At 34.6% G+C, this 23,785-nt stretch overlaps 3 protein-coding genes across 4 annotated transcripts in view; all 3 read right to left on the minus strand.

The window, feature by feature from the left end:
• Positions 1-10,409, minus strand: part of sh2b3 (SH2B adaptor protein 3) — a 56,715-nt gene extending 46,306 nt beyond the window's left edge. Inside the window, exon 1 of the mRNA XM_067405917.1 lies at positions 10,297-10,409. The gene's annotated coding sequence lies outside the window, so the exon portion shown is untranslated. The remainder of the gene's footprint in view (positions 1-10,296) is intronic.
• Positions 10,410-12,474: 2,065 nt separating this feature from the next.
• On the minus strand, positions 12,475-20,445 carry pheta1 (PH domain containing endocytic trafficking adaptor 1). 2 transcript variants are annotated; one of them, XM_067405919.1, is made up of 3 exons: positions 20,371-20,439; positions 19,152-19,252; positions 12,475-17,252 (listed from the first exon to the last, which is right to left on the minus strand). In XM_067405919.1, the coding sequence occupies exon 3, from the start codon at positions 17,224-17,226 to the stop codon at positions 16,438-16,440; it is 789 nt and encodes a 262-aa protein (XP_067262020.1). In that variant the 5' UTR covers positions 17,227-17,252; positions 19,152-19,252; positions 20,371-20,439; the 3' UTR covers positions 12,475-16,437. The 2 variants fall into 2 exon arrangements, with proteins under 2 accessions (XP_067262020.1, XP_067262019.1); XM_067405918.1 differs by having other exon boundaries at positions 12,476-17,252; positions 20,386-20,445.
• Positions 20,446-21,420: 975 nt separating this feature from the next.
• The window catches only part of ddr2l (discoidin domain receptor family, member 2, like), a 51,720-nt gene continuing 49,355 nt past the window's right edge, over positions 21,421-23,785 (minus strand). Inside the window, exon 17 of the mRNA XM_067405916.1 lies at positions 21,421-23,569. Within this exon, the coding sequence (XP_067262017.1) occupies positions 23,432-23,569 (138 nt within the window). The 3' untranslated portion in view covers positions 21,421-23,431. The remainder of the gene's footprint in view (positions 23,570-23,785) is intronic.

The following is a 23,785-nucleotide window of genomic DNA, read 5'->3' on the forward strand; positions in this document are numbered from 1 at the left end:
TCTTTTGACACTCTACTGTAGAAGAGCATCTCTGAAAGCACAACATGTCCAATCTTGAAGCAGATGATCTACAGCAGCTGAAGACACACTAGTGCCACTCCAGCTGAAAACAGGAAACTGAGGCTACAATTCACACAGTCTCACTAAAATTGGACAAGAGAAGATTGGAAAAACGTTGCCTGGTCTGATAGGTCTCAATTACTGCTGCAACATTCAGATGGTAGGGTCAGAATTTGGCGTAAACAACATGAAAGCATGGATCCATTCTGCCTTGTATCAATGGTTCAGGCTGCTGCTGGTGGTGTAATGGTGTGAGGGAGATTTTCTTACTACACTTATGGCTTCCACAGTCACCAGATCACAATCCAATAGAGCACCTTTGGGATGTGGTAGAACTTTTACAAACTTTTACTTGTAACATTTTTAGAACACTGTGTCACGAGAAAGAGGCTGCAAAAGATGTAAGTGCAAGAGTCAAAGATGTCCATGTAGTGTTGTTTACTTAGAAAAGCAATCGAAAAGCAGTGCAGTGGATTGCAAAAACGTGTTATGTGTGAACAGTCAATAAGTTTTGCATCAGAACAAATGCATCTTCACACTATGCAAGACTTGAGTTAAAATCAAATGACTCAAAAACAGCATTCAAAAACTGATGAGAGTCACAACCATTATTGGCAGTTGTGGTTGATTGCCACGTCATTGCTATGTGGTCAATAAGGTGTCCTGATTTTCAGCTGTTGCGATGTAGTTGCTATGGTGTTTAAAAGGTCCTTGCTAGGTTAAATCGAATCATGCAATGCCTACTGTTAACGTTACCTAAAAATACTTGCTTGTATTTCATAAACAACTTTTCAGCACAAAAGTAAACGTGGGGTAAATTAGTTTGTGTATTAAAAAAAAATCTGAAATTTACCAAGATTTGTAACCTTACTCTTATAATGTAGAGTATATTAACAGTATCAATTCCACAGTAATCGGTTCACAAAAATGCATAAAAAAAAAATATATATATATAAATATATATATATATATATATATATATATATATATATATATATATATATATGTATTTGGATGAAAAATCACTAATGAAAATTAATTAAATAAAAAATCAGTTGAATTTTTTAACTTAATGTAAAAAAAAAAAAAAAAAAAAATATTCAAGCCGCTAATATTTAAATAAAGTTTAACAGATATTATGGACTGAAGAAACCACTATAAATCAACTGCTCTATTAACATTAACCAAATCAAACACACACAGTTCAAAGTCATCATTTAAGCCAAACACTTCAACTTGGTGCACTGGTGTAATTTCCGTGCTTTGTATTCCAATTCAGCTTTAAGTCCATTACATTTGCAACCTCTAATTCCCCGGCTGGGGTCTTTGGAAGCTCGACACACACAGTGAGTTTCCTGTACTGTAGGGTCGTGATAATAAAAGCAGTGCCCAGATGATACCGAGTCTCAGAAACTGATTTCATACACGTAATTTTGCTGAATCAGAGAAATCGCAAACCTCATGCCTGCTTCCTCCTTATGACTCGACGAGCGTGCAGACAACAAGGAACAAACACTTCGCATAAGCATGAGAACTTCTTTATAACAAGACTCAAAAATAAAGAGTGTGCGGGAAGCAGACAGGCAGTGGGCTTACAGAGACAGGAAACCCTGCCCTGCCTTAGTGACCACTTACTTATACACACACACACATACACACACCGTTCACATGCAGATATGAACTTTGACTTCAAAATTTTAGGCGTGACAGGTATGGTAGCTAAAGCAAAACTTAAATAAGATGTCAAGAAGGGGATAATGTCACAGGACAAAAATCAAGAAAAAGCCATGTGTTTACTTTTAAATTCCATTCCATTTAATGCACTTAAATTATTACAAGAAATATCAACAATAAAATATTTACTCAGGCCTCGTTTGTGCGCCTTCGTTTTAAAATGGCGTTTTAAAATGGCGTTTTAAAATGAAAACAATCCTCATCTACATTGGCGTTTGAGAAACAATCTCCGTCTACACTATACAACCAAAATCATGTCACATGACCGTTCATGCACACTGGGCATGCGCGTACAAGTGTAAACAGTTGCCTCTTGTGCATGTAGGTGGCTGCTGTATATAAAAAAATTCAAAGTTTAACTGAACATTGGCTGCTAAAAATGACATTTATAAAGAAATCAAATATTGCAGTTCAGTCTTCATGTTATTGTTTACACGGTCATCAAGGATACGCAGAGCGAATGTGGGAAGCCATGCCATCGTTTTCAAAAGTCTCAGTTTTGGTCTGTTTACACTGAGGCCCCGTTTACACTAGTACGTTTTAGTTTTAGTTTAGTTTTGTATGCATTAAAATGCATAATTTTTGTTGCGGTTACGCCTGGTGTCTACACTACGCCTGTGTTTTCGCACCTTCGAAAACGGAGAGTTTTGAAAACACTGCAGACCCCATTTTAGTTTGAAAATTCCAGGGTTGCATTTTAGTGTAATCAGACCAAAACGGAGATTGTTTCTCAAATGCAGTGGAAACGCCAGTATAGACGAGGATCATTTAATTTTAAAACGCCGTTTTAAACCGCACTTATATAAGCGGGGTTTGAAAAGCAACCCTGGCGTATTCAAACTAAAACAGGCTTTGCAGCGTTTTCGAAAGTGTAAACGACAGCCGTAACCACAGCAAAAGTTATGTTTTAAAACGAAAACACGCTAGTGTAAATGTGGCCTCAATTAATAATGCCCCCTGATTCATACGTAACTCCATACTAAATATATGCCTTCCAAAACTGTCCATTGGAGCAATTCAGTTTGAAGTATCAGCTTCATCTTTTTCTGAGTCCACACGCAACTAACCTCACCAAATTTAACATTTATGAAATAAAACAAACAATATACTGACTTCTAAAGATGCTTTTTCTAATATCTATTCAGTGATTATTTAGTCTACTGCTACCGCAATAATGTCTAATTGTGGTTTTTGACATTAAATGTTGATTATATGCGATTAATTGTGATTCATTTGATTAATTCGTCAGCATATCACATTAATTCGATTAGCTTTTTTACTATTTAAATCAAAGTAATCAACATAGGAAGAATGGTTTTCAAACAGCCAGAGCAGCAGGATACAAAAAAGAAGGGGCTCTTGGGATTGTTTTCCCCTTTGCCTCCATTGCGTATGTGTGCGTTCATGTCACATTTCCGGTGACCTATCTGACCACATGGTCCAGACATTGTTTATGCCCACCATTTCGTGCATTCTTCTCACACACATTGAGCTCATAAATACAGGAAAATACAAATATATTTGTTTCATTTAATTTCAGAGATGTTTAAAAAGATAAATTAAAATATAAAATTTTTTAAGGATTTGTACTTTATTGATTTTTTTTTTATTCGCAAACAAGAAATAATATAAAAAATCATGTAGGGCTACTTGACATAAGAAAAAAAAAAGAAAAAAGTCAATAAAATGGTAACAATATAAATAATAAGTAATAAGTAATAAGTAATAAGTAATAATCAGTAATAAGTAAAAGTAATCAGTAATAAGTAAAAGTAATAAGTAAAAAAAAAAAAAATAGTAAATAAAATAGTAAAATAAAATAAAAAAGGGGGGCAGGGGTGTTGCCAACACCAAAAGTTCTTAGAAACTATATTTGCATGACCCTTATTTTAGTCTTGCCCACAAGCTTGCTACTACTGTGTATTACAGAAATGCAAATGTTTTTTAAAAAAATATCAATCTTCCCATGCAGACTACAAGAGAGTATTTCGAGGGCTGCCACCTGCCCTAAATCTGAAAGCCACTCAAAAATTGGAGGCCTTCCGGAAGATTTTCACAATTACACGTCTGCCCAACATGATGCAGCTCTATGGAAGCTTGTTTCTGCCACTGAATGAAAAAATAGGCTAATCTCACAATTCTGACTTTTTTCAGAATGGCGTGATAAGATAAACATTATAGTTACAAAGTCAGAATTGTGAGATTAAAACTTTAGATTAAAAGAATAAAGAATTGAACTTTATAACGCGCAATTGTAAGTTTATATCTAACAATTTTGAGAAAAGAAGCGAGATATAGCTAAACTCGCATATGCAAAAAAAGAGTCAGAATTGCTAGTTTATATCTCACAATTCCAAGAAAACTCGCAATTGCGAGAAAAAAGTCAGAATTGCGAGATGTAAATTTGAAATAGTGAGGAAAAAAAATAGAATTTTATCTTTTCAATTATCTTTTCTTTTTTTTTTATTCCGTGGAAGAACTTTATCTACTGTGATTTTTTTTTAAATGACTAAAAGGCCAAAGGTCACCAAGAATGTATAAACTAGGACAGGGATCATACCGGGTCTGTGATATCTTTAAAATATAATCATGCATCCATCTTCAAAAATACTGGACTTCTGAGCATTGCCATAAGACATGAAATGCTGGTTGCCCTCCTCTCTCTGGCATCACCAACACACAGGATTACCCTACTCTAAACAGCAAAATACTACATTTTCTAATAGAATATAAGTGGCGTTTGCCTGTGCAAACATCACATGACACAATTCTAGGTTGTTGCCATGTAGTTGCTAGGCAGTTGCTAGGTGGTTACTAGGGTATTCTGAGTGGTTGCTTGCTGACCTAAATAAAAAAAAAACAACCCTGTCTACGATATTCTGGGGCCGGATTCAAAACACAAAACAAAATAAAATTTTTCTTAACTACCATTTTTTTCCCTACTTTAATTTAAGAATATTTCATATTCGACAAAAAAGATATATTAACCACACATTTTTCCAGAATTTTCAAAAAAATTTTACTATTTCTTAAGAATATTTTCATGAATTGGTCCCTAGAAAGTTCAAGTTCCTCCTTCCATGTAAGTTTTATCATCCACCATGTAAAAATTGTAATTCTGACTGCTTAGAATTGATTTGAGGTTCGTAGCACAAACTCCTATAAGCTACGCACCAAATCTGTGAACAAACCCCTAATTCTAAACGTGAGCAATGCTGCTAGTGACACTTGCTTTAGCACAGAGCACTAATTATACATACTTTGTGGGAGGCATTCCAAAGTGTGCCTTCAAATGAGCAAAAACACATTACAACACCTAAGTGGCACTCAACGACGTCTGTGCATCTGCTAGACAAATATTCTGCGTCTCCAAACACACAATGACAGCATTCTTGACTCGACCGCAAGCAAGATACAATGCTACCTTGTAATGCTCCCCTGTCCTGTTTGCACAAGCCCATTCAATAGTCATTCTTTCTCTCCCTGACACTAGCATGCACAAAAACCAGACAGAAACACTGATGCCAGAGCAGAAAACACACATTTAAGTACAGCTTTGCGCCGTTTTATGAGGCTGCACAGCCTGAGGAGGTTGATCAAAAGGAAGTGCATGTACACACATTCGTGCACACACACACACACACACACACACAAGTAGCGTGCTGCTTTGAGCATTTGAGGCTCCTTCGACCATATCACAGAGTCACATCATGACACACTGTTCCCTCATGAGGGGTGGGAGATCAAGGGCCAGCGAGTGTGGGAACAGGGGGATTCTTACAGCTTGAGACGAACGGAATCCCCTGTTCTGTACATGAACATGCACATATTCATACATTTAAAAGTTTTCAGATGTGCTTTGAGATGAAATTCGTATCCATATAGTACACAGAGACACAGAAAACCGAAACTATACTGATGCATGTTATAAATATCACACCCAACAAGGGTGTGATATAAGAGCATTTTATAGAACTAAACATAAGAAAATATAACGCATTGCATGTTCATTTTGTTATTTACTAGAGATGCACTGAATGCAATTTTCTTGGCCGATTCTGAGTTTTTGTTAGTGTGACCTGCCCATACTGATTTTGCCAATTTGCCAATTTTACCAACTATAACTGACAGCATAAACGAAAATCTACTTTGCTTCAATGCAAAGTTTTATGTTCATAAAAAAACAGGAAAAAGAGAGTAATACAATAAGAACAAATAAAAAATTGCAAACAACAGCACAAATAAATGCAATAAAATAAATAGCGCTATGAAACTATCCACTGGTTTCACAGACAAGGCTTAAGCTAGTCCTAGACTAAAATGCATGTTTGAGTTGTTTTAACTAAAAAATAACTTGCACTGACATACCTTAAAATATGGCAGTGCCATTGTTTTGTCTCAAGATTCACACAAGTATTGTTTTTTCAGGGTACATTTACAAAAGCTACTTAAAAACCCTAATTGAACTAAGGCCTAATCCTGGCTGTGAGACCAGGCCTTTAAGTTATTCCGGTTAAGTAGGTTTTTATTCAGATAAGAAATACTACAGAAGTTGAAGTATTCAAATGTAAAATAACACTGGATAGTCGTCACTGTAAGAATTAAATAATGCTTACAATTAAAGTTATTCAGTCAAGAGCAGCAAGTGATTTTCTTTGTCTTATGTTCTTTGATTAACATGTCAGACAGCAGCAGGAATATTGGACTCCTGTCACTTTAAGAGTTTATGCACAGACCCAAAATACTCTTACACAACTTATGTTATCTTTCTCAACATTGTAACATTCAAAAACTGACTGTGTTTAACTGAACACTCGCCTGTAGGAGGCGACTGTGTGTCACTTTGCTGTCGGAGAGAAGAGAGCAAGAACGCGCAGCTGACGTTATTGACGGAAAGCTGATGGAAAGACATGAGATTGACCGGCCGGTCACCGATCTGGGCCGACCATGCGGAAAATCATCGGATTCCGATCTCTGGCTGGACGATAGGTGCATCTCTATAATTTATTTATCTGCTGTTTGACACAATCAGGTCTTTTTAAAGGTGCAGTGTGTAAATTTTAGCAGCATCTAGTGGTGAGGTTGTGAACTGCAATCAATGGCAGCTCACCCCTCCCTTTCGAAGCAAAATAGAGAAGCTACGGTGGCCGTCTGGCCGACACAAGTCAAAGATGTCTGAAATAGCGGAGAGTACGTTAGCCAGTCAAGCAATGAGGTTTCTTCTTACTTCTAACAAAGAACGGTCTCTGTTTCTAATAAACCAGATGACGACTACTACTAGTACAACTTCTTCGTGAGAATTCAACGTGGTGATGATGCAATCTGCCTCTAAATATACGAGCGATTTAAATAGAACAACATAGGGCTTCTGTAGAAACATGCCGGCTAGGGCTGTGACGGTAGGCATAAAAACCGTGCCACCATGGTGGTGAAGTTGCCACCGCGGTAGTGGAGTGTCACCGGCGGTAGTGTGATGTTATGTATAATAGATATTTACATATCTCAGCGATCGCGTTAAATGAAAATTTTCCGTCTTTGATGGAATTTGTTTAGCAGTGACGGAAAAAATCTGCAGCCCGTCCGTCATTTTGACAGGTGTAGTTGTAGTTTGTAGATGTAGTTTGTATTTAAACTTGTTGTAATTCCCACCCCTGTCCAGTAGGTGGTGAGCGCGCTCCAGTGTGGCAGCAGAGCACGAGTTCAGTCTCCAGAATAAAATGAAAACGATGCGCTTGATTACACACAGACGAGCACCCAGTTTAAGTAAATTGTATAATGATACAGTTACTTATGCATGCTTACTTAAGTTTTTTTATTTTTCTTGCTGACTATAAGTTAATGGTCAACGAATGGCTTTTCTGAGGTATAATGTTAGGTGACATTGTTGGCAACACTGATTGAACTGACGTGATACAGATTTCGGTTAGCTACTGTATCTTTCAACATATTTTTTTATTTTCATTCATGTTTATTTCGTTCTCTACAGTAGTAAAGAGGAAAGGATGATCGCATTCACTCACAATCCGTGACAAGAGTTCAAGATGAAAACTGAAAGTGACGCAGCTTGTCTTTGATCAACTTTCTTTTCATAGTATAAATAAATGCAAGCCTATGCCTATTTGCTTATCCTGAAAGTTTGTGAATAAAATGTCTTATCTTTAAAATCTAAAAATTAAAATGACGGGTAATATTGATTATTATGGATTTTTTTTTACGACCCTGTCCATCAAAATGACGGCGAAACGCAAGTCTAACGCAATAGGCTATATATATATATATATATATATATAAAAACCCGCCCCCCTTCGGACCCCACCACCGCAACACTGGCGGTTGTTCGTGATTTACCACCGCGGTAGTAAAAATTTGCCACCGTCACAGCCCTAATGCCGGCGCAAAATGATGTCTTAACATGTAGGGGGGACCCGCGGTGTATGTAGATAGAAATGGCTCATTCTAAGGTAATCAAAAAATAACGGTTCATTATGTAAGGTCTTTATACAGCACTGAAAACATAATTACGTATATTATATTGCATTTCTGTCAATAGATCCTCCCAAATTTTACACATTGCACCTTTAAGGAAACTAAATGGCTCCATTGTCACAGGGACACAAATATATGCAAAATACAGTTTTGTGGGCTGTAAGAAATATTTTCAGAAAGTTACAGGCCAGGTTAATTTTGGACCCTGATCACACCAACAAAACGTACAAAACATAAAAAAGCACAATGAAAAGTTGAATGCCAATGAAACACATTCACATTTTACATCAAAATTAGTGCAGCTGAGGTCTTTCTGACGTTCTTGTTCCACTAAACTCAAAGCTGATTGGCTAATTTTACATAAATTTGATTGTTTGATTTGTTTTGATTAGTGAGGTATAATCTAACCTATTTATATCTCAGATGAACCCATCTCTAAACAAAATGTAAAAACAAAACGATCTGTGGTGGGTCACTTTGCATGTCTGTCAGACGATCTTCTCGTCCAGATGAGTGCAGAATAAGCTGAATTATGGACCAGACATTTGCAGTTTAGTGAAAGGTCGAAAGGTTTGGTTATGAGTGATTTATTTAGTCTTTTAGACTTGGATTATGAGATATGAGTATATTTGGTCATGCTAAGGCCAGTGATTTGCACTGTTGCATGACTGTGTGTGTTGAACTACCACTATTAGAAGTGACAGTAAAAAAAAAAAAAAACTGACCTTTATTAATGCACATTTAAAAATATATAGATTTTAGTGCATATTTAATACATATTGGTCAAAATAAATTAATTATTTGTTTTTTTACTTTTAAGAAACTCTTGAACATCATTTCACCACTGCAAGAAAATTCACGTCCCCTAATATCAGTTTATAAAAAGTCAAATTTATATTCCCAAGTCAAACAACATGAGTTAAGACGAGTCACACACTCAGTAGATGCTACCTAAATACTTCACAATTTACGATTTGTATTCCAGCTGCAGGGCTACAACATCTGCCTGACATAAACATCACAAAATGATCCAGATGCCAGGCATGATGAAGGCATAAACTCATTTGCATACACGTGCTCACGAGCCCATTTCATAAGTGTATGCAACTGAGCATGGCATATTATTATTATTATTATTATTATTAAAATACATCATAAGATAAAGCAAAAGAAGGGTTTCCGGTCTAGATAATGAAAAGCACATCTGGCATGAACTCATTTGTATGTATACACATGTTCACGAGCCCATTTCACATGTGTATGCAAGTGAGCTCGTGCCATATTATTATTATTAATAATACAATACATCATAAACTAAAGTAAAGGCGGAGTTTGCCATTAATTCGGATTTGTATGCACGTTTACAAGGCCGTTTCGCATGCATATGCAAATTAGCACGTGTCACAATATTATAATTCATACTACTACTTCTACTAATAATAATGTATATGTTGTGTAACAAAAATTACGTAATCACCGGCCTTAATTCGATGCCATTAAGAAACTTGTAAGCGGGTGTGAACGCACGAGCACGTGTAGTTTAATCTTTTCAAATGATTGTACTAATTTTGCGATGCTTTCTTTAATTGCCCATTCGAAATGACGCAAATTCTAAGAATCCATACGTAATTCACGTATCTTTCGGACCGAGCCAGGCACGCGCTGTGAAACTGCGTGATCCCTTTAAACGTTATTCTGCGCCTCGCGTGCGAGTGTCAAGTTCATTATAACTTTGCAATAAACTTTGATAAGGACGATAGCAGCATATAACCTCAACAGCCAATATATGAAACTTTCATAATAATTACTGCGGTGTCATAAGTGCTGGGGAGCAGAAACGGGAGACCCCCCCTCTCGACTCAAACTCTCACGTTCTGCGTTATCTTCACTGACCAAGAAACTTCTGGCCCAAAGTGTCGGGATATACATCAAGAACAGTTAATATTTTGCTGAATCCTATTAAACATCTTAAGTTACAACAAGAGAGAGCTATGGTAATGATTAAACATGACTTGCCTGCCAGCCGTGATGTCCGTTACTTTCTCTGTCATGTTGGATGCGCGCAACAACAGTCCTGCGTAAACTTTCAGGAAGAAAAAAATAAAAAAAAAAAAAAAAAAACTTTCCACGGACAAGGCGACAACAAGCGACGAAAAATCCTTGATGTGGCCAGACACACTGAGTTTCCGGTAAATAAAAGCCCCATTTATGGGCGTTTAAGACATTTGTGTAGTTTTTGTAACCTTATCATACAATTACATCACTATATATAATATAAAAAAAATGTTTTATTCCGAGAAGTGTGTATATATATATATATATATATATATATATATATATATATATATATATATATATATATATATATATATATATATATATATATATATATATATATATATATATATATATATATATATATATATATATATATATATATATAAATAAAATATATATATATATATATAATATATAAAATAATATATAAATAATATATAAATAATAAATATATATATATATAAATAATAATATTATTTTTGTTTTTATATATATATATATATATATATATATATATAAACAAAACAACTATTTTTACAAAAAATTTTTGTATATTATTTATTGATATATATATATATATATATATATATATATATATATATATATATATATATATATATATATATATATATATATATATATTTTTTTTATAATTTTATTTATATTATAAAGCAATAAATAATAAACAATTCAATTTTAACCATTTTAAAAAAAATTGTTTTTTAGTTTATTATATATATATATATATATATATATATATATATATATATATATATATATATATATATATATATATATATAAATTATAAGCAATAAATAATAATATATTTTTTGTTTATATATATATATATATATATATAAACAAAAAAAACTATTTAAAAAAATGTTATTTTTTTATTATTTATTGCTATATATATATATATATAATCTGACTACTTTTGGATTACATTTAGATTACTTTTGTGCTAACCCTTATTTGATGTCACATATTGTAGGATAATCCTGTACTGTACTATTTTGACAGACACAAAGAAAAACAATTTTCCAAAAAATATATTTTATTCACCAACAAGAGCCTCAACAGATTCTTTTTAAAGTGCAATGGATGGACAGTTAATATTTCAAAATACTAACACTAATGTTAGTGTTTGCTGATAGTAACACTGAATAAAACAAAACCACATCTTATGATTTTAAAACATATTTACTTAAAATTAAGTAAATTTAGAAAACAGCAACATTACAAAAACAAATATTGAAAAACATGAAATGCACAGCAATATCACTGCTATATCAAATATTTCATATATTATATATTATTAATAAAATGTTTATTATATATATATTTCATCTATATTTCATATATATTCATCTATATTTCCCCCACACTGCCAGAAAAAATCACAAACGTATATAAGCAGCAGGTTATTATGAAAAAATATAAACATTAAAAAAATGAAAAATTAGGAGAATCAATGAATTGTGAACAACTTACTGCCATTGTGTAAATAATATGTAATCATGTAATCCATAAAAAGTATTTTAAAAAGTAGTTTACTCTAATTACAAGTACTTGATTTTTGGAATCTGATTACGTAATCCAGATTACATGTAATCCGTTACTACCCAGCTGTCTATATATATATATATATATATATATATATATATATATATATATATATATATATATATATATATATATACATACACACACACACCCACACACACAAATTAAGTACTTTAGAACTCCCATGTAGTCGCTCAAACTGCATGTATAATAATAATAATAACAATAATATAATTAATATTATAATATAATTAATATTATTAATAATAATTAATAATAATAATAATAACTGTAAACAAAAATGTTTAAAATAGTTGGAAGTATAGTATGTCACACTGGACAATTCTATATGCTGTAACTATTTGACGTCATGTCAACTCACTAATTTAATGTGACGCTTTGGGACTTTTATTTTAAAAACAGCTTCCAGTTAGGTGCTTTCTTTGCGGCTTCACATGATACATTTTGTAGTTTCCGCAGTCAGATGTGTGCAGTCTATTAAAAGCGTGTTACTAGCTGTGATAAATATGAAACTGTCAGGTTGTGTTACGAAAAAGCAATGAAATATTCAGTGTAGAAAAGACACAGTAGTAACAATCCCCTCTAAACCTAATCTTTACTGCCATGTCCTTGAAAAGGCCATGAAGGGCATATATAAATGTAAAAGTGTATGTTTCATAGTTTATTTTTTATTATGCACATCACTAGAGAAGAGAAATGTACAGAAAAGTCAAGAGAATTTAATTTTAGAAACCATCAAATAAAAATTCAATGCATCTCCATTCCATATACATGGACATTTCTAACTGAGGCAATGACACGCGATCTGTGAATGAAATGAACCCTTCAGTCTTTAATCAAATGAAACTACTCACAATACAAAGCAATGCTGAGCCACCTTGTGGTGAAATTGTGCGAATTCACATCTTGAAGAAATACATCTTAATACATATTTTATCTTTATTGGACTCATTCATTAAAAAACATTCAACATACATTCTTGTTTCCTTCAAATTAAATATTTGACACAATGTAATTTCTGCGCCTGTTTTGACACACTGGTTATTGCCTTTACAACAAGTAAATTCTATTGCAGTTGTTGTCATTTTACGATCAGTGGTTAATATACACAAGCATTCATCTCTTAATCGCTATTTTATTGTGCAATCTAACACAGTGTTTAATATGAAATCTTAAGGCAGTGCGGTTGGTTGATTTAATGTCTAACCCTAACTGTAGGTAATACCTCCCCAGATATGATTGCACACAATTTGTACCATTAAAAATGCATTTACACAAAGCCATAAATAAATCAAAGAGCTGTCTGTATATACTATTCTATAGTGTACTATATGTTGGTCACAGTATGATGACTATAATTGGTCAGTTTGAAAAGGCAAGGCAAAGCACTGACATGCTTATTGGCAAGTATGATAATATATAATCAAGCATAGCAAAGCTTAGCCTAAAAATGAATAACATCTTGTATTAGAGCTGCTTAAAAAAAGATCCATTAACCGAAGATTATATGTTAGCTGGATAGTTAGATGGCTCCATTGTCTCAGACACTTTTACATGCATTTGAAAGTTAGAAATCATTTTGGCAATTATGTTTTTGGCAGATTCGATTGTAGATATCCTAAAATTCAGCATAAAATTCACCACCAAGAAGTGCACAGTGAAATGCATATTATTGTTTTGTTGCTTCTAATCAATATTTTGTTGCTACATTATTTAAAAAAAAAAAAAAAAAAAAAAATAGATTACAAATGACCATAGACCAGCTTTGGCACTGTAACGTTTAACATTCAAGGTGTTTTTGATTCTGAAAACACAGATATTGTACCGCTATTCTATTTTTTATCCAGTTCAACATTGTGAAAAAGGATTCACAGTGTTGTTATGCAAGAAGTCAATTTAAAAATAAAAAAAATTGAAAATGAGAAGGAAATGGCAAGCCACTTCAACATGAGTTTCTAGGAAAATCAAAACATGAAGCTAAGTACGACACTTTACAGGAATAGTTCATCTAAAAAAGAAAACGCAGTCATCATTTACTCATTCTCATGTCGTTCCAAACCCACATCACTTTCCTGCTTCCATGAACACAAATGAAGAAGTTTGGCAGAACGTCTTGAATGCTCTTTTTCACAATGACTTGGGACTGTCAAGTTTAAAAAGCTCCATAAATGTAGTCTGTACAACCTGTGCACCACATATTAAGTCTTTAACTGAAAATCTCAGAAATCTTTAAAAACGCAAGTTATGTTAACGACGAAACATGAGAACCAATGTTTGACATCACAACGCCAAACCTTGTGCTTTTCTTATAGTTCTCATTTGAACTTTTAAAATTTTCACACAAATTGTTTAGACTATTTTTATGATATTTTATGGTGCTTTTGTCATTTTTGAGCCCCAGTGCCCATTTATTTCATTTTAATATGGAAAAGAGCACTGTAGACTCACATTTAACTTAGCAATATTTAATAATATTGTTTTTAACTAATATTCACACGTATATACTTAAAGGGATAGTTTACCCAAAAATGAAAATTATCCCATAATATACTCACCCTCAAGCCATCCTAGGTGTATATGACTTTCTTCTTTCAGATGAACACAAACGGAGTTATATTAAAAAACATCCTGGCTCTTCCGAGCTTTATAATAGGAGTGAATGGGGCTTGAGATTTTGAACACCCCAAAAAGTGCATCCATCCATCATAAAAGTAATCCATATGGCTCCAGGGGGTTAATAAAGGCCTTCTGGAGCGATGTGATGGGTTTTTGTAAGAAAAATATCCATATTTAAAACTTTATAAACTATAATCACTGGCTTTCAGTAAGGAGTTCTGGCAGAAGAGTGAACTCTGACCCGACACATGATGTAGGATGTAGGAGTAACGTAAGCTTAGGTGAGAGGCTGGGCAACAAGCTAAAGCTCCTCTTCTTTTAAAGGAAAAGTTCACCCAAAAATGAACATTCTGTCATCATTTACTCACCCTCAAGTTGTTCCAAACCTGTATAAATTTCTTTGTTCTACTGAACACGAAGGAAACTATTTAAAAATTATGATTGTTACCAAGCAGATCTCTGCCCCCCATTTACTTTCAAAATATGTTTTTTTTCCTACTATGGTAGTGGGGGGAGAGATCTGCTTGGTTACAATCAAACTTCCAAATATCTTCCTTTGTGTTCAGCAGAAAAAGGAAATTCATACAGGTTTGGAACAACTTGAGGGTGAGTAAATGATGACAGTTTTAATTTTTGGGTAAATATCCCTTTAAATCAAAATCCTCCAACATTTCTCTTTAAAAATTGTCATTTAGACTTTCTAATTTGAGACCGGTGTTTTGTTTTGCTCTATCTTACGAGTTCATCAATACGTCATGTGTCAGAGGTCACTCTTTCGCCGGAACTCGACTTGCATATGGTCGTTACTGGAAGCCAGTTATTATAAAGTTTTAAATATGGATATTTTTCTTACAAAAACGCATCGCTTCGCTCCAGAAGGCCTTTATTAACCTTGTCGAGCTGTATGGATTACTTTTATGATGGATGGATGCGCTTTTTTGGCCTTCAAAATCTCAAGCCCCATTCACTCCAATTATTAAAGCTCGGAAGAGCCAGGATATTTTTTAATACAACTCCGATTGTTTTTGGCCGTCATATTCACCTAGGGCGGCTTGAAGGTGAGTAAATTATGGGATAATGTTCATATTTCACAGCAGGTATGTCATATTGGGTTTACAAATAAATGTAAAGAACAGGATCTAAATGTAATCATCATAATTTAGGTCTTCGTTTACATTGGCAAATAGAAAATGTAAACAAATTTACACAAAAAAATAATCATTTGTATCGGTCAATCTCTAGTAATCTGTAATCATGGGTTGGGCGATACACCAATATTGCAATGACTTTTCTGACAATGTATAGTGTTTTTCAACTGATTATTGCGATGACTTTAATGCACTTTTTATTTGGAAGTTAAGACGGTCATCCTTGTCTCACTACTTGTGAGTACAGGAATGTTAAGATGATTTTAATAGCATTTCTGAATTAAACTTCAATAGCAAAAATTGCATAAAGAGTTAAAATTAGTTTTTGTGCATCAGTTCAAACTGTGTGATCCAATGAACTGATTCAAAGATTCATCTAGGTCCACCCTCAACAGTTCAAGGAAATGCAATGTTTTTCATGTATTAGTAAACATATATGCAAATAAATATTGTGGTTTATTTTGTCATATTGATGCATATATAATTAATAAACGATTTTTTTTCTAACTTTGCTGTATTTAAAAAAAAAAGTACTTGATTTTTCATGACATGAGGGGTGAGTAAATGATGACAGAATGTTCCTTTAAAAAAATGGTCACATAAAAAAATCAGTAACAGTGGACAAGCGATTATCTTTCTGATTTCTGATGCTCTCTCCGTTTTTAGATGAATTTGACCTATTATGTCTTAAAAACCGAGATCACACTAAACACTCGTTCCGAGTCTCTTGCAGATGTCCAGCTTCATTCATTTGCTCTGCAGCCATTCTATTCTCAGTTCAGCCACTTCTTTGCCATACCAGTCATGAAGTTTGGAGAAGCAGCCTGTGCCGGGAGAAACGGGGCTCTCGAGTGACCCGCCGTTGGTCTTCCTCCGCGGAGGTATCGGAGGTGGTCTGACTCCTTCTGCCCTCGCGCTGCAATCCCCTTCCCAGGCGCAGCCTTCGCTGACACCATTTGCCACGCCACTGTTTTTACTCCAAGACACCCCATTTTCTCTGCTAGACAGCCCCTCCTGCAAAGGCCCCGTTATGGCGGCGTTCTGCAGTGATGGGGCGGCGGTTCGGAGGCCCGCTTCTGCTCCCTGCACTTGCGACAGGTGTTTCTTCGCCTTGTTTTTCGCTTGTAACAATCTCTCTTCTTGTACCTCTTCCAGCTGCCTCTCCAGCTCCTTCACAACCAGTCGCATGTAGTCGAAACTGGCTCGTGACAGAGCCTTGACCCACGATTCCATAGCGGCCTGGCTCTCTGCAGCCATCTTGTACACCCTCGCTTTGACGCAGTCGAATTTAACAGCGAAGGCGAACTCTTCGGACTCAGACTCGCAGAGCTCCACCGTACAGCCTTCCAGGACGATGACGCCAATGGGCTCTCGACTCTCCCTCTCCTCGAAGTAGAACAGCATGTTGCCCTTCAGAATAAACCAGCGGCGATGGTACGCCGTGTTCCGTTCCCCTTTCTTAAAGAGGAAGCCTGTCTTGTCTGGAGGAGAGTTGCATGTGGCATAATGCGCCACGCTCCTCTCATTCAACTTCATGATGGCGAGGACACACGTCTCTGAAACTGAAATCAGTAAAATGAGTTTACAGTACAAACATTTACAGTTAACATTAGAGACAGACTGATAGTATTTAACTCTGCATATCAGTTATAATGTATAATGTTATTCAACACTGATTATCGCAATGATTTAAATGCACTTTTTATTTGGCTATTAGTTTTCTTAAAGGGTTAGTTCACCCAAAAATGAAAATTCTGTCATTTATTACTAAACCTCATGTCGTTCCACACCGGTAAGACCTTCGTTCATCTTCGGAACACAAATTAAGATATCTTTGATAAAATCTGATGGCTCAGTGAGGCCTGCACTGACACCAAGATAATTAACACTTTCAAATGCACAGAACGCTACTAAAGACATATTTAAAACAGATCATGTGACTACAGTGGTTTAACCATAATATTATAAAACAAAATGAATACTTTTTGTGTGCCAAAAATAACAAAATAGAGACTTTATACCACAATATCTAGTGATGGGAGATTTCAAAACACTGCTTCATGAAGCTTTACGAATCATTTGTTACATCATAAGTGTTTTGAAACTTCAATAGCGTCCTTGAGCTCTGGAAAGGCGCTATATAAATAAAACATTATTATTAATAGTTCACGTGACTTTGGCAGTTTGATACACGCTCCGAACCACTGAATCGAAACAGAAGATCTGTAAAGCTTCGAAGTTTCATGAAGCAGTGTTTTGAAATCTCCCATCACTAGATATTGTTGAATAAAGTCGCTATTTTGTTATTTTTGGCACACAAAAAGTATTCTTGTCGCTTCATAACATTAAGGTTGAACCACTGTAGTCACATGACCTGTTTTAAATATGTTTTTAGTAGCTTTCTGGGCATTGAAAAAGGGAGTGTTATTGCTGGCAATACAGGCCTTACTGAGCCATCGGATTTGATTAAAAAATATCTTCATTTATGTTCTGAAGATGAACGAAGGTCTTACGGGTGTAGAGCGACATGAGGGTGAGTAATTAATAACATAATTATCATTTTTGGGTTAACTAACCCTTTAAAGACTGTGTAATTAGATTTGTTTTGCAATGCAATATTACAAAGATGATAAAGAGTTAAAGTTAATTTTTGTTGATTAGTTGAATATGTATGTTCCAATGAATCAATTCTAAACTGATTCAGCAATTAATTAAGGTCAATATGTAATGTACAAGGAAGTGTGAATTTTTTTATGCATTAAAATGCTTTCATAAAATATATGTAGGCAAAAAATGCTGCTTATTTTGTCATATTCATGCATATAAATTGATAAAAGATTATTTTTTCCCCTTACATTCATTAAAAACTTAAAACAGTGATTTGATTATTATTTTTAGATTGATTTTTATAGGTGTTTTACTTCTTACAACACCTAGCTACTACTGTACTAGGCTACAAAGGCTGTAATGATGATTCCTGAACAAGCAAATGAAGAGTAAGAAATAAATTAAACATTGTGAAAGAATGAAAACACACTATTGTTCAAAAGTCTGGGGTCTGTTTTTTAATGCTGCAGTAAAAACAGTAATTTTGTGAAATGTTACTACAATAATAATAAAAAAAAAAAACATCATTAATTTTAAGCATCATTACTCCAGTCTTCAGTGTCACATGATCCTTCAGAAAATCATTCTAATATGCCGATTTGCTGCTCAAGAAACATTTCTGATTAATGCCAAAAACAGTTGTGCTGCTTAATATTTTTGTGGGAATAGAATAGAATAGAAAGTTCAGAAGAACAGCATTTGTTTGAAAAAGAAATCTTTTGTAACATTATAAAAGTCTTTACTGTCACTTTTGATCAATTTAATGCATCCTTGCTGAATAAAAGTATTCATTTCTTTTTTTTTTTAAATCATACCGATCCCAAACTTTTGAACAGAAACAGATCTAAATTCACCGTTCTTTCAAAGCTCTTCTGCGAACCGTTCACGTGTGGCCTGCTTCCAACCGTCAATCAAAACACCAGTACATGTAGAACATCTCCATCCCATTTCGGCTCTAAAAAATATAGAAACAGCCACATTCAGTGAGGTCAATGACTGAGGTGTCAATACAAGAACATCACACTTCACACATCTGACCTGGTTTAAAACAAGCAAATTCCTCTTTCTTAAAACAAGTGCCATAAATAAAGGTCTGTGTGAAGTGACTAAACTATGAATCAGACCTAGCATCAAAACCAAGTAACAAATATATATTTTTTAAAATATTCATGACTAATGTTCATGACTTTTTCAGCCTTGGAAGTAACCAAATATCCTTGATGTTTTCCACAGATATTCCATCTGATACCATCACTTGACCATGGTACCACCACAACACTTTTTATAAGGATCATACAAAACATTTTCATAAATATGTTGGTATATACAAAAAAGTAATACTTTGGACATTTACTATGGTAAATACCATAGTTCGTCCATTTTAAAGTATCATAGCATTACCCTTTGATATCTGATCACTTTTTTTTTTTTTTTTTTTAAGGTTACCTTTACAAAATAGGAACCATGGTTGTCTCATGTTCTGGACAAATTTCATGGTGTTCTTGGAAGTTTCTTTTAGTATCACGTAAAACCCATGATACATGCATTTCAGTATCATGGTAACGTATACATCAAAATACCATATTTCCATCCGATACTGTTCCATGGTACTGCCACAGTAAACAAAACAGGGTTATTAGTGGCACAGCCCGTTTATACAGCCTACTACAAAAGTTTGTGATCCAGACAGCAGTTTTATACTAAAATAAAACTGTAAATGATATATACACTACATTTCAAGTGAGCATCGCAATGCTACTAAATATTGTCAGATCACATCTGCAACATACAACCACGACCAATATGGTGCTAAAAAGATAATATAACCGTATCAAACTCATTTACACTCAGAAAATCATCCATCATCATAAGCACAACATGTGGAAATGAAGTCAACATGACTTATAATACAGTCTTTGTCATTCTCGACTAAGCTCGAGCAGTTTGCTTGACATTAAACCATCAAATGCAGTCTTGTTACTAGCGTAAAACTGCTAAAGCCGGTTTACAAAGATAGAAAAACTCGTGAAGAGAAAGGTTTAAGAAAGCTAGTGCGTCGTTTCGAGCATTTACCGATGTTTAACTTGCCTTCTGAGTGTGTTATTGGACGCCAGCACACAGCTTTCCTCCCTTCATTCTTCCTTTCCTGACTGATCACGTGACTCTGCAGGAATCTCTCTAGTAACAGCAGAGCTGCGCGCGCTCATGTGTGCATAATATACTCACACAATCGGTTATTATAAAGATCATAATGAGTCCCACGCGCTTCTCACATATTTAAACTTAATCTTAAGATCGGGTACATGATTATATGTAAATTTAGATTATATTTATTTCGTTTTGTCAAAATTATCCGCTCTTTTTGGTTCTGTGGTAGTAGCACGGTGACGGTAATACCGCGGTACGGTACATGTCCGAAATAAGCATTAATCAATAGGGTACTGGTTACTTTTTATAGGTGGTTTTGTAAGTAGTAATGCTGGTGTTTTGAAATATACGATAGTATTTACAATAAGTCCTGACTGTACCACTGTACATGTTCAAAGAATATGAGAGTACCATGGTACACTTGTTTTTGCTAGTTGGCATTTGCTATGCCAGAAGTATAGGATGTTAAATACATTCAGTAAGCATTAACTAACACAAAGGCGTTGCCAAATGTCCTTGCTCAGATTATTGTAGTCAATACTGTTTGCCAATGTAGACATTTGGAGGGTGCGTAGGCCCAACACACATTAATATATCATCTATTCCTTTGGACTGTAGAGATCAAGTTTATAGTCAAACCAAAGTCAAATATAAAGGCCTGGTTTCACAGATTAAACCAGTATTAGGCCTTAGTTCAGTTAGATCATTTAAATAGCTTTTATAAATGTGCCTTAGGAAAAAACATTACTGGTGGTGTGCATCTGACAACAAAACAGATGTCAGTGCAAGTTTCTTTCAGTTAAAACAACCAAACATGCATTTTAGGCTTAAGCTTTGTCTGTGAAACCAATGTCACATTGGTAGCATTAAAATAATAATGATAGTAATTATAATGACATAAAATCATACTACAAGATATTTAGAAAAATGAAATATTCAGAATAAGGACACACTAAACACAGCAGTTACAGCAAAATCGATATTTATTATGGAAAATAAGAAAGAAGATGAAAGAAAAAGGTCTTACTTAGTCCCCAATATATTACTATACATACAGTATCTTCTCTGCTTATGTAATGTACATGAAGGACACATACAAAGAGTTAAAAGGTTTGAATGAAAGACTGTTATTGAGTACTAAATGCTAAAAGAAGGTCAATTTTATTTCACTTGAAACAAAACCACACTCGCAGTATGTTGCATTCACACAGACATGCATTCTTGGTCTCTAAATATGTAGTGGGGAAAAAAAACAACTGATCAGTAATAACAGAAATTGCCTCAGGCTCACTTCAGCAAAGGCTTCTGGGAAATTGAGTTTTAGTGGTTGCCCTTCTCGATGAACAGCGTCGAGTTCCTAGCTTTCCTACCACCAACATTCAACCGAAATCCCAGTGCTATCGGAGGACTCTTCACACGTCCTGCATAGCCAAACCTTTCAGCAGCCAAACAATAAAACGTCTAATGTACATTTGATGACAATTTCTGAAATACAGTAAACACAAACTACACAAAAGGAATGCTGTAGAAACTGGTACGAAGACAGAAATACTAGATTTTGATTACATTGTAGTCCACCAAATCATATTTAGAATGTTTTTGATGCAACACTCATTCACAAACATTTACTAAAAGCATTAAATGACATTAAAGAAATTGTATAAAACATTAAAGTAGGTTAAAAGAGAGAAAGAAAAATGTGCTTTGAATAATTTTTAAACTTACTAACATAATCCCCTAAAACCATGTGCCTTTTACCGAGATCGAAGATATGGATCTCTATAATATTGATTGAATTGGTCCTGTACATCATCCTCAGCCAGACTGAATTCAAACAGATTCAACAACAATGCAATCTCAGAACTGTATGCCAATATATCAGAGTTGTAGTGTTTAACTTTGCAATTTAAATTGGCTGTGATGGTGCAATATTGCATTTTTTGGCTGGATATTAAAGCCAACGTGAAATGGCGTTAACAGCCCATTTTACTCCCAAAATTTGATACTTGCATGCAGAAAATGAAGGTGAAAAGAACAATTTGACAAGAGCATTTTGATGCATCTAGACTGAAATGCATCTTGTCCTTTTAACATTAACCAAGAAACAAGTTACTACATTGTGATGAAATTACAATAACGAACATTGTCTTCTTTGGAAATTTGCACTGATGAGTCATTCACTGAGACCAGAAACGAGTTTGAAGAAAGCAAACAGAGTCCATTCTGATCTCATGTTGACTTTAAAGTGGCCTGTTACACGTTGGGGGAGGAAACAGTGCATACAATTGCACGTCAGTCCATTGTTGGCTCTATAACCCTCTCCATCTCCCCTCCGAAAGGGTTTTTAATCTAACTATAACAGTAGTTCTGCTAGATCCAGGCAGAGCAAGTCTCCGACCCGGCTATATCCAAAGAACCTGTAAAACATTCATATTCAGAGAGCAAAACAACACTTAATATCATAACAAGACACAGTAACTCCAGTGTGGGGGTAAATAAGGAACAAAAATAGGACAAAAATGAAATAATAACCAAAGACAGCAGTGCTTAACGATACACGACCACAGTTTTGACAAATACGACATTCGTCCAGTTGGTTCTTTCTGCCTAGAATACACAGTAGGCTTAAGAGTCACTGTTCTTCTGGGAAAACAACAAACAGAAATAACATTTATGATAAAGAAAAGTAAGATAATTGTACTAAAAGGAAATATTAACAACGAAAGTACAAAAAAAAACAAAAACAAAAAAAACTCAAGTGTCTATGGATTGGAAAGAAGCTCTTTGAGTCCCAATGGAGATGAATATATGAGCGAGTGAATTAATGAATGAATCAATGCCTTTTGTGAAATCTCATCATCTCTAGATCTCTCCTCCATTGGATTTCTGATGACGCTACATTATGGCTATAATGTTTCCGCTATACTTCCCTGACTGGCAAGCAATCAGAGTACTTGTTTATCAGTTCTGCTCCAGGTTGTATCGGTCACGAGTGGGGTGCAAAAGTTCGCAGGGCCTGATACAATCTGTGAAAAGAGGGCCGGTCCGTGATGTCACGACTCCAGCAGCGCATCATCAGCTCGAACAGAGAGGATGGACAGAGTGGTGGGGCGGAGAGAAAGATCTAGGGAGAGAGAGAGAGAGTGAAAAATAAGAAGGTCAGAAATCTTTTTAGATGAAACCTCCAAAGAAAAAATGTACTTCATGCATTTCATTTAAAGGTTTTTATACTGCAACAGTGCGCATACATTCAAACTCGCTGTAGTTTGCAGAAAAAAATGAATCACTTCATTTGGGATTCACTTATTTCAAAATCAAAATCAAAGTACCGCATTGATCA

The sequence above is a fragment of the Chanodichthys erythropterus genome, chromosome 13 (genome assembly GCF_024489055.1).
Source record: "Chanodichthys erythropterus isolate Z2021 chromosome 13, ASM2448905v1, whole genome shotgun sequence".
Classification (NCBI taxonomy): Eukaryota; Metazoa; Chordata; class Actinopteri; order Cypriniformes; family Xenocyprididae; genus Chanodichthys; species Chanodichthys erythropterus.